This window comes from Phyllobates terribilis, unplaced genomic scaffold, assembly GCF_046119375.1.
Source record: "Phyllobates terribilis strain yellow unplaced genomic scaffold, ASM4611937v1 Scaffold_3__8_contigs__length_932513732, whole genome shotgun sequence".
NCBI lineage: Eukaryota > Metazoa > Chordata > Amphibia > Anura > Dendrobatidae > Phyllobates > Phyllobates terribilis.
The window spans coordinates 862,082,535-862,096,970 of NW_027362763.1; the positions used below are offsets into that span (position 1 = coordinate 862,082,535).

Genomic DNA, 14,436 nt, shown 5'->3' on the forward strand with positions numbered 1-14,436 from the left:
CAGCATGGAGGGAAGCCAGAGAGACATTCTGGACAGGAGATCAAGTGCGCGCTCCTGCACAGTGGGAGATGGACCACTATGCAAGGACGCCGCCAGGTATGTTACAGTCTGTTAGTACACCACCTGCGGCACTAAAGACGCGTTCCGATAATACACTAGCAGCAGAGCGAGCTAGCACCTCCAATGCATACTGGCTAAGCTCTGGCCATGTATCCAGCTTACAGACCCAAAACTTGAAGGGAGAAGAGCCGTCTGGGAGTACACTGAGAGGGCAAGACATGTAATCTGTCACCATCTGACGGAAACGTTGCCTCCTGCTGACTGGAGCCGTCTGTGATGGTGTAGACCTTTGTGGTGGTGGGGACACAAAACTTTACCACATTTCGGCCATACTGGTCTTGCCTTGTGCTGAGGCGCTGCTTCTGCTCCCTCTTTGTGCAGAGCTTCCTCCACTGGCTCGACGCACTGAGCTGCTTTGTAAAGCACTAGCAGCACTGCTCTCGGTGGGAATGGAGAACACGATGGAATGCACCAGTGCGTCTTGGTACTCCCGCATTTTACGCTCCCGGTTCAATGGTGTTATGAGGCTTTGTAAGTTGTCCCGGTAGCGAGGATCTAGGAGGGTGGACATCCAATAATCAGCCGTGTTGAGAATGTGGGCAATGCGGCGGTCGTTTCTCAGGCACTGCAGCATGAAATCAATCATGTGCTGCAGACTGCCAACTGGCCAAGAAACGTTGTCCCCTGCTTGAGGCGTGATCTCTGCCTGCTCTGCATCACCCCACCCTTGCTCTAGATACTGACTACTAGAGCATTGTGTACCTCCCTCCTCTGGACAGATGTCTTCTTCCTCCATTGACTCCTCCTCATCCTCCTCACAAAGTGTCCCCTGCCTAGGCCTTTGTGAGGAACCACGTTGCGCAGACTGTAGAGAAGCAGATGGCATTTGTGACTCCTCATCCTCCACCTCTTCCAAAACCTCCTCCCTTAGTGCTTGCAGTGTTTTTTCAAGCAGGCAGATAAGGGGGATAGTTATGCTGACTAGTGCATCATCTGCACTCGCCATCCGCGTGGAATAATCGAAGGCACGCAAAACGTGGCAAATGTCCTTCATAGAGGCCCACTCAGTGGTGGTGAAGTGTGAACGGCGCGCACTGCAACTTGTTTGCGCCTGCTGCAGCTGGTACTCCATTACTGCTGCCTGCTGCTCACACAACCTCTCCAACATATGTAACGTTGAATTCCACCTGGTGGGTAGGTCACATATGATGCGATGTTCCGGAAGACGTAATCGGCGCTGCAGAGCTGCAATGCGCGATCTTGCGTTGCTGGAACGCCGCAAGTGAGCGCACTCTATGCGGACCTTGTGAAGCAGTGCATCAAGATCCGGATAGTCCCTCAAAAAACTCTGCACGACCAAGTTGAGCACATGTGCCAGACATGGGATGTGAGTGAGGTTGCCTAGGCCCAGAGCTGCCACCAGATTTCGGCCATTGTCACACACTACCATGCCTGGCTGGAGATTCGCTGGCACAAACCACACTTCGCTCTGCTGCTTGATGGCATTCCAGAGCTCCTGCGCTGTGTGGCTTCGATTCCCCAAAGAAATTAATTTTAATACGGCCTGTTGACGTTTGGCCACGGCTGTGCTCATATCGGTCATCATAACAGGTAACCGTTCACGGGTCGATGTGGAGGTAGACCGAGACAGCTCCTGCAGCGCTGATTCAGAGGAACTGGAGTATGAGGAGGAGTCAATGTGTACAGACTGGATTCCTGCAATCCTTGGAGTTGGCAGAACACGTACAGCGCCACTCTCAAGATCTGTACCCGGCTCCACAACATTTACCCAATGGGCAGTGAGGGAAAGGTATCGTCCCTGTCCATGCTTACTGGTCCACGCATCGGTGGTCAGGTGGACCTTGCTACAGACGGCGTTTTGTAGCGCATGTTTAATTTTTCCCTCCACATGCTGTTGCAGGGCAGGGACGGCTTGCCTGCTGAGATAAAAGCGGCTGGGCATGATGTACTGTGGGACTGCCAATGCCATAAAGTTACGGAAGGTGTCAATCTCCACCAGCCTGAATGATAGCATTTCAAGGGCCAGTAGTTTAGCAATGCCAGCATTCAGAGCCTGTGCTCGGGGGTGGTTTGCTGAGTATGGGCGCCTTTTCTCCCATGCCTGTGCTAACCATGGCTGTAGACTGGCCTGGGAGTGTGAGGATGACAGGGAAAGTGGTGCTGTGGGTGGAATTTACTGTGTCTCTGTACAACAGTGCCAGAGATTCTTCCATGGCGATCCTGTGAGGAAGCCGAACCAGCTGTGTGTGAGCTGGAGGAAGAGGCTACAACACGAGCTGAAGAGGTGGTAGGTGGCGCTGTAGGTTGGCCTAGGTCTTCAGTGTGTTTTTGTAACTCCACCACGTGCTTGGTCCGCACATGTTTCCACATATTTGTGGTATTGAGGTTGCTGACACTTTTCCCTCTTTTCACCTTCTGATTACGCAGCTTGCATTTGACAAAGCAAATGTCATCTGCAACTGTGTCAAAAAAGGACCAGGCACTGCAAGTCTTGGGAGCGCCCGCTTTGGATTTTGGAAGAGCCATGCTCCTAATGGGTGCCGAAGTGGCTACAGGCAACCAACTCTGCCCTCTCCCTCTCCCTCCTTTTTGGGCCGTTCGGGGAATCTCTTCCTCAGAGCTGCTTCCACCACCTTCCTGTCCCTCATGCCATGATGGGTCAAGGACCTCATCATCTACACCACCCTCTTCAAACAACTGCTTCTCCTGGGTAGTCTCAACAGCACAGTACGCACCAGAAAGTGGCACCTGAGTCTCATCATCAGATGCGTACTGAGGTGTGCTGCTGACCATAGGCACTGGCCCTCCCGCCTCTTCAGATTCAGAGAGACAAAACGGTTGCGCATCACTGCATACTACCTCTTCTTCAAATTCTCGAATTCTGCTTGGCTGGCCCCCTCTTTCCAAGCCAAGAGATTCAGAGAACAGAAGTAGAGATGGCTCCTGTCCAGGGCTCTCTGACTGCCTGGGCAATTTGGCAGGTGGTGAAGAGACAGATGGGTGCTCTTCAGTGCTCAGGACCTGAGAGGATCTGGAACTAATTGAAGTCGATGCGTTAGCTGCCATCCATCCGACAACGGCTTCAATTTGGTCCTCCCGCAGCAGTGGGGTACGGCTAGCTCCTACAAAGCTGCGCATAAAGGACTGTTCCCTGGTAAAACTGGGGGATGCTGAGTCACTGGTGCCCGCAGCAGGCACAGAATCCCCACATCCTCTCCCTGCAGGCACAGAATCCTCACGTCCTCTCCCTGCAGAAACTCCACGCCCACGACCACGACCACGACCACATGCCTTACTCCCTGCCTTCTTCATCTTGGTAGACTGATAAAGATAGGCAGAAAAGTACTAAGGGCTTAGTGTGCTTATTCCTGAACAGCTGCTAACAGGTATAAGAAACACTAATTTTATAAAGTGTAGACTAGACTTTAATATGAGCTAATGTGGCCTACACAACTGTAAAGTGGAGTGTTTGGTGAACTTTATTTAGGTTTTTTTTGTCACAAAAAGACACTGGATGTGGCCAAAGATGTAATACCGATAGTATCACAAACTTTTTGTAGCTATTACAATGTAGGAAGGTAACCTACAATGCAATAGATGAGGCTACAAAAAATTGGCTAATACTAATCTGGCTGGGGCTGCATGGCACAATGCTGCAGAAAGGCTCCTCTAACTACTCCTATATAGTGTGTTTGGAACCAATTTAGCTGAATACGGATGGAACCACCACACTAATAGGAGAAATCAGGAAAAATTCTGAATTGGCAATAAAGGACAATGTATGAGGCAGTGACACACACGGAGTGCACTACAACCAGACGTGGCTGAAGCACACACTACAGGGTGAGCTGCACTCACACACACAGACCTTGCAGACAGCGGTGAACAGTGCAGATGCAGAGCACTGTGCACTAGCGCTGCAAGACCAAAAAAAATTCTCTGTTTACTCCTATATAGTGTGTTTGGAACCAATTTAGCTGAATACGGATGGAACCACCACACTAATAGGAGATATCAGGAAAAATTATGAATTGGCAAAAAAGGACAATGTATGAGGCAGTGACACACACTGAGTGCACTACAACCAGACGTGGCTGAAGCACACACTACAGGGTGAGCTGCACTCACACACACAGACCTTGCAGACAGCGGTGAACAGCACAGAGAACTGTGCACTAGCGCTGCAAGGCACAGCGATTTATAAAGTAGCTTGGGTAAAGCAGAATAGACCAAATAGGTAGTTAAAACTGTCCCTCAGAACAACAGCGTCCTATCCCTAACTGAATTCACAGCAGAGTGAGCTCAAAATGGCGGCGGCGGCTTTTATAGTGCATCATGACATCATTTCAGCAGCCAATCACAGCCATGCCATTAGTTAAGATGCCTACATGCCTAACAGGATGTGCCCACACTTCTTAGGATCCTCATTGGCTGAATAAAATGAAACTGGCTCATTGCATTATGGGAACTTCCGATTCCGGTATACGATATTGCAAAAGTATCGGAATTAAGTATCGGAATTCCGATACCGCGAATATCGGCCGATACCCGATATTTCAGTATCGGAATGCTCAACACTATGTACGACGCATCATCCACATGAAGCTGGGCAGGAGGATGGAGATTGTGATGAAAGAGAAGGCACCTAATCAATATCAGCGACACCCATCAGACCGGACTGCTCCATATGGGGGGATAATAAAAGATCTTTCTTGCCCTATGCAGAAGGAGTTGGGGGAGTTACAGTACATACAGCATACTAGAATGCTTTAAAAAGGCCTTAAAGGCGGTGGCTGTACTTTATATTGGGAAAACCTGGTGACAGGATCCCTTTGACTGTTTTAAGAATATTGGTCCATTGTAACCATTTGTAACTAATATTTTTTTTAGTGCTCTAGCAGAGTTTGACAGCATAACCAAGCTTGATAAAGGAGCATATGGTCAAGTGGTAAAAGCCAGAAAGAAAATTGATGACAGGTTTTATGCTGTAAAAATAGTGCAAGTGCGGGACGAGTAAGTATCTAGCAAAAATGCTAAAAATAAAGTTGTAGTTTTATGTAATAAAAATATGAATAATCTAATAAGTAATGCAGTAAAATCTTTCCTAAGCACGACCCTTTTATCCAGACCAAATTTAAGTTCTATCATACTGGCGCACTTCTATGAGAGAACCACTCCTCTAGATAATTTTTTTGGAGGGTGACTTACTGTTCAAACTGTAATAATTTTTTGGTAACATATTTACTGGTGATAGAAATATAAAGGGCTCCTGCTCATAGGCGTCTCTGATTTCATATAAATAAGAGGCATGTTTAATCAGATGCCATATTATAGATGCACATCTGTAGTAGCCTCTCCGTGTTCTCTTGGAACGCTTCATCCTTATCCTCGTCTTAAATAAACAGAATTTATTTATTAAATGTCATTTACAATGCTTATATCCACATCCACATGTTGTCATACAATAAAGACAGCATTGCTATCATAATACACAATTTATTTATTTTTGAATAGCAAAGTTCAGCAAGAAGTGAAAGTTTTAGCCCGCCTTGAACATCAACACATTGTCCGCTACTACAATGCCTGGTTGGGACAAGATGACTTCTTTGACAGCAGTGAGAGCAGTAGTAGTTCAAGGTAATTATTTTTTTAACAATATATTTGATTTTTTTTTGTTCAAGTCTAAATCTAGTTTAATTATAAATTCTTCACTATTTTTTGGGCTTAAACACAATAACCATTATTTAGTTAGATTAGTGCCACATGGAATCTTGTTTGCACAACTGAAACCCCCATAGGAATTTATTGAATTTAAAGGGGTTGTTCACATCCATAAAGGACCTGTCAGTTCTCCTGACATCTATGTCCTTACGTGTGTTCCCCATAAAACAGCACTACAGGAACTTCTTGCTTTAGAACTTTTTACTCTGTTATACTTCCTAGAAATATGTGAAGTATTTGTCAGCTAGCTGTTTCCACCTTGTCAATAGAGGAAGACTATGAGACATCCCATTGACAAATCAAATGGTACTGCCGAAGAGGAATAACTTTAGAAAAGCATAATGCATAATTTTAAGAAGGGGGCTCCATTATTGCTGCTGCATCAACAATACAAGTCTTTACTAAAATACTCCCAAGTTATCATTTATAGATGCTGAATAATTCTTGAGCGCATAGGGCCTACCTTCCTAGATGGAGCATAACTATAGGGGGAACATTGGTTGAAGTAGAACCTAGGCTTTGTTAACTAAGAGAGCCCAAAATGTCCCTTTAAACCAATATGAGGAAACTGATACTGTTAATCATGCCAAATAGTTGGAATGGGGAAAGGGGGAATGCTGTTCACAGATTTTGTATGAAGGCCTTTAAGGCCAAAGAGCTACAAATTATATCTCTGATTTCTAGAATTCGAATGCAGGAGACATTTGGAAAGTTCAGCCATTTCCCAGGTAGTTTGTGATATTTCCCTTTCTTTGCTCAATGCCCATCAGGTCATGAGCTATGGCATAACTTAAGTTAAGGGGTATTTCCACCTCCACATACAGTACAGACCAAAAGTTTGGACACACCTTCTAATTTAAAGATTTTTCTGTATTTTCATGACTATGAAAATTGTACATTCACACTGAAGGCATCAAAACTATGAATTAACACATGTGGAATTATATACTTAACAAAAAAGTATGAAACATCTGAACATATGTCTTATATTCTAGGTTCTTCAAAGTAGCCACCTTTTGCTTTGATGACTGCTTTGCACACTCTTGCCATTCTCGTGATGAGCTTCAAGAGGTAGTCACCGGAAATGGTTTTCACTTCACAGGTGTGCCCTGTCAGGTTTAATAAGTGGGATTTTTTGCCTTATAAATGGGGTTGGGACCATCAGTCGTGTTGTGCAGAAGTCTGTGGGATACACAGCTGATAGTCCTACTGAATAGACTGTTAGAATTTGTATTATGGCAAGAAAAAAGCAGCTAAGTAAAGAAAAATAAGTGGCCATCATTACTTTAAGAAATTAAGGTCAGTCAGTGCAAAAAATTGGGAAAACTTTGAAAGTGTCCCCAAGTGCATTTGCAAAAACCATCAAGCGCTACAAAGAAACTGGCTCACATGAGGACCGCCCCAGGAAAGGAAGACCAAGAGTCACCTCTGCTTCTGAGGATAAGTTTATCCGAGTCACCAGCCTCAGAAATCTCAGATTAACAGTCGCTCAGATTAGAGACCAGGTCAATGCCACACAGAGTTCTAGCAGCAGACACATCTCTACAACAACTGTTAAGAGGAGACTTTGTGCAGCAGGCCTTCATGGTAAAATAGCTGCTAGGAAACCACTGCTAAGGACAGGCAACAAGCAGAAGAGACTTGTTTGGGCTAAAGAACACAAGGAATGGACATTAGACCAGTGGAAATCTGTACTTTGGTCTGATGAGTCCAAATTTGAGATCTTTGGTTCCAACCACCGTGTCTTTGTGCGACGCAGAAAAGGTGAACGGATGGACTCTACATGCCTGGTTCCCACCGTGAAGCATGGAGGAGGAGGTGTGATGGTGTGGGGGTGCTTTGCTGGTGACACTGTTGGGGATTTATTCAAAATTGAAGGCATACTGAACCAGCATGGCTACCACAGCATCTTGCAGCGGCATGCTATTCCATCCGGTTTGCGTTTAGTTTGACCATCATTTATTCAACAGGACAATGACCCCAAACACACCTCCAAGCTGTGTAAGGGCTATTTGACGAAGAAGGAGAGTGATGGGGTGCTACGCCAGATGACCTGGCCTCCACAGTCACCAGACCTGAACCCAATCGAGATGGTTTGGGGTGAGCTGGGCCGCAGAGTTAAGGCAAAAGGGCCAACAAGTGCAAAGCATCTCTGGGAACTCCTTCAAGATTGTTGGAAGACCATTTCAGGTGACTACCTCTTGAAGCTCATCAGTAGAATGCCAAGAGTGTGCAAAGAAGTCATCAAAGCAAAAGGTGGCTATTTTGAAGAACCTAGAAAATAAGACATATTTTCAGTTGTTTCACACTCTTTTGTTAAGTATATAATTCCACATGTGTTAATTCATAGTTTTGATGCCTTCAGTGTGAATGTACAATTTTCATAGTCAAGAAAATACAGAAAAATCTTTAAATGAGAAGGTGTGTCCAAACTTTTGGTCTGTACTGTATGTTATAAATGTGTGGTTTATGCGGATCCCACCATTGGGACCCACATTTATGTAAAAAATGAGGCCTTGACACTTGCTGCTGCCACTGGAGAAATGGTCGGAATTCACATAAAAATGAATGGAAATCCCAACAACCTCTCCACTGACAGTAGCAAGTGTCAAGACCCCATTCTTGAGATAGATGCATGTACTATACATTTATGGCATATTCTATTCTCCACTTAAAGGGTTATTACCATTTCATACATGTACACAGTTGAAACCATAAGTTTACATACACTATATAAAAAGACACATATGCATGTTTTTCTCAATATCTGACATGAAATCGGAATAAACCTTTCCCTAAACCTTTGGGTCTTCCAAATGGACAATGACCCCAAACATACTGCCAAAATGGTAACAAAGTGGCTTAAGGATAACAAAGTCAATGTTTTGGAGTGGCCATCACAAAGCACTGATCTCAATCCTATTGAAAATTTATGGGCAAAGCTGAAAAGGCAGGTGCAAGCAAGGTGACCTACAAACCTGGATCACTTACACCAGTTTTGTCAGGAGGAATGGGCCCAAATTCCAACCAACTATTGTGAGAAGCTTGTGGAAGGAAATCCCAAACATTTGACCCAAGTCATTCAGTTTAAGGGCAATGGTACCAAATACTAATGAAATGTATGTAAACTTTTGACTTTGCAGTAAGTAATAAAAATGCCTTAAAACATTCTCTCTCCCTCATTATTCTGGCATTTGGCAAATATTAAACATTATGGTAATCCTAATTGACCTAAAACGGGAAAGGTTTATTCTGATTTCATGTCAGATATTGAGAAAAACATGTATATGTGTCTTTTTATATAGTGTATGTAAACTTCTGGTTTCAACTGTGTATATATATATATATATATATATATATACACTTCTCAAAAAAATAAAGGGAACACTCAAATAACATATCCTAGATCTGAATGAGTGAAATATTCTCATTGAATACTTTGTTCTGTTCTGTACAAAGTTGAATGTGCTAACAGCAAAATCACACAAAAATCATCAGTGGTAGTCAAATTTATTAACCAATGGAGGCCTGGATTTGGAGTCACCCCCAAAATTAAAGTGGAAAAACACACTACAGGCTGATCCAACTTTGATGTAATGTCCTTAAAACAAGTCAAAATGAGGCTCAATATTGTGTGTGACCTCCACGTGCCTGTATGACCTCCCTACAACGCCTGGGCATGCTCCTGATGAGGTCGCGGATGGTCTCCTGTGGGATCTCCTCCAGGATGGCACATCAATGCGAGCTGTGTCAAGAAAGTTTGCTGTGTCTGCCAGCGTAGTGTCCAGACGCTGGAGGCGCTACCAGGAGACAGGCCAGTACACTAGGAGACGTGGAGGGGGCCATAGGAGGGCAACAACCCAGCAGCAGGACCGCTATCTCCGCCTTTGTGCAAGGAGGAACAGGAGGAGCACTGCCAGAGCCCTGCAAAATGACCTCCAGCAGGCCACAAATGTGCATGTGTCTGCACAAACAGTTAGAAACCGACTCCATGAGGGTGGTATGAGGGCCCGACATCCACAGATGGGGTTTTGCTCACAGCCCAACACCGTGCAGAACGCTTGGCATTTGACACAGAACACCAGGATTGGCAAAGTCGCCACAGGCGCCCTGTGCTTTTCACTTATGAAAGCAGGTTCACTCTGAGCACATGTGACAGACGTGACAGAGTTTGGAGACGCCATGGACAGCGATCTGCTGCCTGCAACATCCTTCAGCATGACCGGTTTGGCAGTGGGTCAGTAATGGTGTGGGGTGGCATATCTTTGGAGGGCCGCACAGCCCTCCATGTGCTCGCCAGAGTTAGCCTGACTGCCATTAGGTACCGAGATGAGATCCTCAGACCCCTTGTGAGACCATATGCTGGTGCGGTTGGCCCTGGGTTCCTCTTAATGCAGCACAATGCCAGACCTCATGTGGCTGGAGTGTGTCAGCGGTTCCTGCAAGATGAAGGCATTGAAGCTATGGACTGGCTCACCCGTTCTCCAGACCGGAATCCGATTGAGCACATCTGGGACATCATGTCTCGCTCCATCTACCACAGACTGTCCAGGTGTTGTCGGATGCTTTAGTCCAGGTCTGGGAGGAGATCCCCAGATGTGCTCAATCGGATTCAGGTCTGGGGAACGGGGGGGCCAGTCCATAGCTTCAATGCCTTCATCTTGCAGGAACTGCTGACACACTCCAGCCACATGAGGTCTGGCATTGTCCTGCATTAGGAGGAACCCAGGGCCAACCGCACCAGCATATGGTCTCACAAGGGGTCTGAGGATCTCATCTCGGTACCTAATGGCAGTCAGGCTACCTCTGGTGAGCACATGGAGGGCTGTTTGGCCCTCCAAAGAAATGCCACCCCACACCATTACTGACCCACTGCCAAGCCGGTCATGCTGAAGAATGTTGCAGGCAGCAGATCGCTCTCCACGGCGTCTCCAGACTCTTTCACGTCTGTCACATGTGCTCAGTGAGAACCTGCTTTCATCTGTGAAGAGCACAGGGCGCCAGTGGCTACTTTGCCAATCCTGGTGTTCTGTGGCAAATGCCAAGCGTCCTGCACGGTGTTGGGCTGTGAGCACAACCCCCATCTGTGGACATCAGGCCCTCATACCACCCTCATGGAGTCGATTTCTAACCGTTTGTGCAGAAACATGCACATCTGTGGCCTGCTGGAGGTCATTTTGCAGGGCTCTAGCAGTGCTCCTCCTGTTCCTCGTTGCACAAAGGAGGAGGTAGTGGTCCCGCTGCTGGGTTGTTGCCCTCCTACAGCCACTGCACGTCTCCTGGTGTACTGGCCTGTCTCCTGGTAGCGCCTCCAGCCTCTGGACACTACACTGACAGACACAGCAAACCTTCTTGCCACCGCTCGCATTGATGTGCCATCCTTGATGAGCTGCACTACCTGAGCAACTTCTGTGGGTTGTAGAGTCCGTCTCATGCTACCACGAGTGTGAAAGCACAACCAACATTCAAAAGTGACCAAAACATCAGCCAGAATGCATTGGTAATGAGATGTGGTCTGTGGTCCCCACCTGCAGAACCACTTCTTTATTGAGTGTGTCTTGATAATTGCCAATAATTTCCATCTATTGTCTATTCCATTTGCACAACAGCATGTGAAATTGATTGTCAATCAGTGTTGCTTCCTAAGTAGACAGTTTGATTTCACAGAAGTTTGTTTTACTTGGAGTTATATTCTGCTGTTTAAGTGTTCCCTTTATTTTTTTGAGCAGTGTATATATACATACAAATATACTGTATATATATATATGATATGGGCATACCCCGTTAAGTAGAGGAAAAAATTGCATTCATCTATCCACTTACCTTAGGAGAAAACTAGCAGTTATACTAGTCCAGCAAGTTTCTAAGCACTGGTAACAGTCAATTTCTTTCAACTGCAGCATTTATAATGACTGAAATATATACCATCAAATTGAAAACAAAAGTCCTACATACAATTGCACAAGTCTTTTGTCTTTGGTGTGTTGCAGTGACTGTAGTAAAAAAGAATGGATTTGCCTTTATATTCAAATGGAACTGTGTGAAAAAGGGAGCTTAAAAAGTTGGATCAAGAAGAGGAACAACCAAAATAAAGTTAACAAAAGAGAGAGCTTAGATATCTTTCATCAGATCATTGAAGGAGTAAGATACATTCATCTCCAAAAACTTATCCACAGAGACTTGAAGGTGAATATGGTATATAGAACAAATAGGATTGATGTTTGGAAAATGTAAAAAGTGCATTTTCATATCTATTTTGCTAATTCTGTACAAGTTTGCTTTTACTTAAAATATTTGATATTAAAACATTTACGGTACAATGTTTTCAATGTGGGCAACAAACATGTGTAGACTGCTTCTGCAGTCATACTCTTCTTACTTTTCGCAAACTACCAAATGCAATTAAGGGATTATTCTCAAGTTCTTTAATTGGTAAAATTACAAAGTGATTGAAAAAATAAGCATGTTTGCAACTTAATTGTTTTTAAAAAGGCAAGTGGGGATGAGATGTTAGGCAGTCCAGCAGTCAATCCCATAGGGCAGGGGTAGGCAACTAATTTTCCTGAGGGGCCACATGAGAGACCGTGACTGTTATGGAGGCCGAACCAATTGGCTGAAATTAATTCTGCTCAATATTAATATTAACATACTAATTATAATTATTTTAGATATTAATTGTATCACTTTATAGTGAGTATGCTGACACCCTCCTATATAAAGTATGAGCCCACACACAGCCCCCCTATATGCCATGTGCCCACACACAGCCCCCTATATACTGTAAGAGCCCACATACAACCCCCTATATACCGTAAGAGCCCACACACATTCCCCTAGATACAATATGAGCCTCTCATAGCCGCTCTATATACAGTATGATCCCCCATAAGCCCCCTGTATACAGTATGAGCACCCACAGAGCCTCTTTATATACAGTATAAGACCCCACATAACCCCTTATATACAGTATGATCCCAAGATTGCATCTCTGTATACAATATGAGCCCTCACATAGCCTCCTATATACAGTATGAGGCCTCACATAGCTCCCCAATATAGCCTCCTATGTAGAGTATGAGCCCCCACAGAGCCTCCTATATACAGTATGAGCCCCCACATAGCCCTCTGTATACAATGTGAACACCCACATAGCCTCTCTATGTATGTATTATTATGCTTTGCTTATATAGCACCATCATATTCCACAGTGCTTTACAGGCTTTATTATCGCTGTCCCCATGTCCCCTAAAATCCCTATCAGTAAGGGTTTTTTTTAGTGTGGGAGGAAACCAAAGAATCCAGTGGAACCCAGGCAAACATGGGGAGAACATAGACTCCTTGCAGATGTCTTCCTTGGCGAGATTTGAAACACTTTATTTGCTAACCACTGAGCCACCTTGCTGCCCTATATACAGTAGGAGCCCCCACATAGCCACCTATATACAGTATAAGCCCCCTCACAGCTCCTATATACAAGGAATATCTCACAGCTTCTATAAACAATGAGCCCCCACCTAGCTTCCTATATTCAGTATGAGCCCCCACCTAGCTTCCTATATACAGTATGAGCCCCCACAGCCTCCTATATGCAGTTTGAGCCCCAATATAGCCTCCTATATACAGTATGAGCCCCCGACAAAGCCCATCTATATACAATATGAGGCCTCACACAGTCCCTATATACAGTATGAGCCCCTACACAGCCTCCTAAATAGGAGTATGAGTTCCCACATAGCCTCCTATACACAGCATGAGCCCCCACATAGACTCCTATACACAGTATGAGCCCCCACATAGCCACCTATATACAGTGTAAGCCCCCTCACAGCTCCTATATACAAGGAGTACCTCACAGCCTCAATATACAATGAGCTCCCACCTAGCTTCTTATATACAGTATGAGCCCCCACCCAGCTTCCTATATACACTATGAGTCCCCACATAGCTTCCTATATACAGTATTACCCGCCACATAGCTTCCTATAATCAGTATGAGCCCCCACAGCCTCCTATTTGCAATTTGAGCCCCAATATAGCCTCCTATATACAGTATGAGCCCCCACATAACCCCCTGTATACAGTGTGATCACCCACATAGCCTCTCTGTATATTTATTATTATGCTTGGCTTATATAGCGCCATCATATTCCACAGAGCTTTACAGACTTTATTATCACTGTCCCCATTGGGGCTCACAATCTAAATTCCCTATCAGTAAGTTTTGTAGTGTGGGAGGAAACCAAAGAACCCGGTGGAAACCCAGGCAAACATAGGGAGAACATAGAAACTCCTTGTTGATGTCTTCCTTGGCGGGATTTGAACCACTTGATTTTCTAACCATTGAGCCACCTTGGTGCCTTATATACAGTAAAAGACCCCCACATAGCCCCCTATATACAGTATAAGCCCCCTCATAGCCTCTATATACAATGAGCCCCCACATAGCTTTCTACATACATTATGAGTCTCCACATAGCTTCCTATTTACATTATGAGCCCCTACAGCCTCCTATATGCAGTATGAGCCCCAATATAGCCTCCTGTATACAGTATGAGCCCCCATGTAGCCTCCTAAATACAGTATGAGCCCCCACATAACACATCTATATACAATATGAGGCCTCACACTGCCCC

General features: G+C 45.0%; 1 protein-coding gene across 4 annotated transcripts in view; it reads left to right on the forward strand.

Moving 5' to 3' along the window:
- LOC141257723 (interferon-induced, double-stranded RNA-activated protein kinase-like) overlaps window positions 1-14,436 on the forward strand; it is a 153,963-nt gene that overhangs the window by 116,443 nt on the left and 23,084 nt on the right. For all 4 annotated transcript variants that reach the window (XM_073672617.1, XM_073672618.1, XM_073672619.1 and 1 more), the window contains 3 exons: window positions 4,972-5,094; window positions 5,596-5,718; window positions 11,793-11,988. In XM_073672617.1, the coding sequence (XP_073528718.1) occupies window positions 4,972-5,094; window positions 5,596-5,718; window positions 11,793-11,988 (442 nt within the window). The remainder of the gene's footprint in view (window positions 1-4,971; window positions 5,095-5,595; window positions 5,719-11,792; window positions 11,989-14,436) is intronic.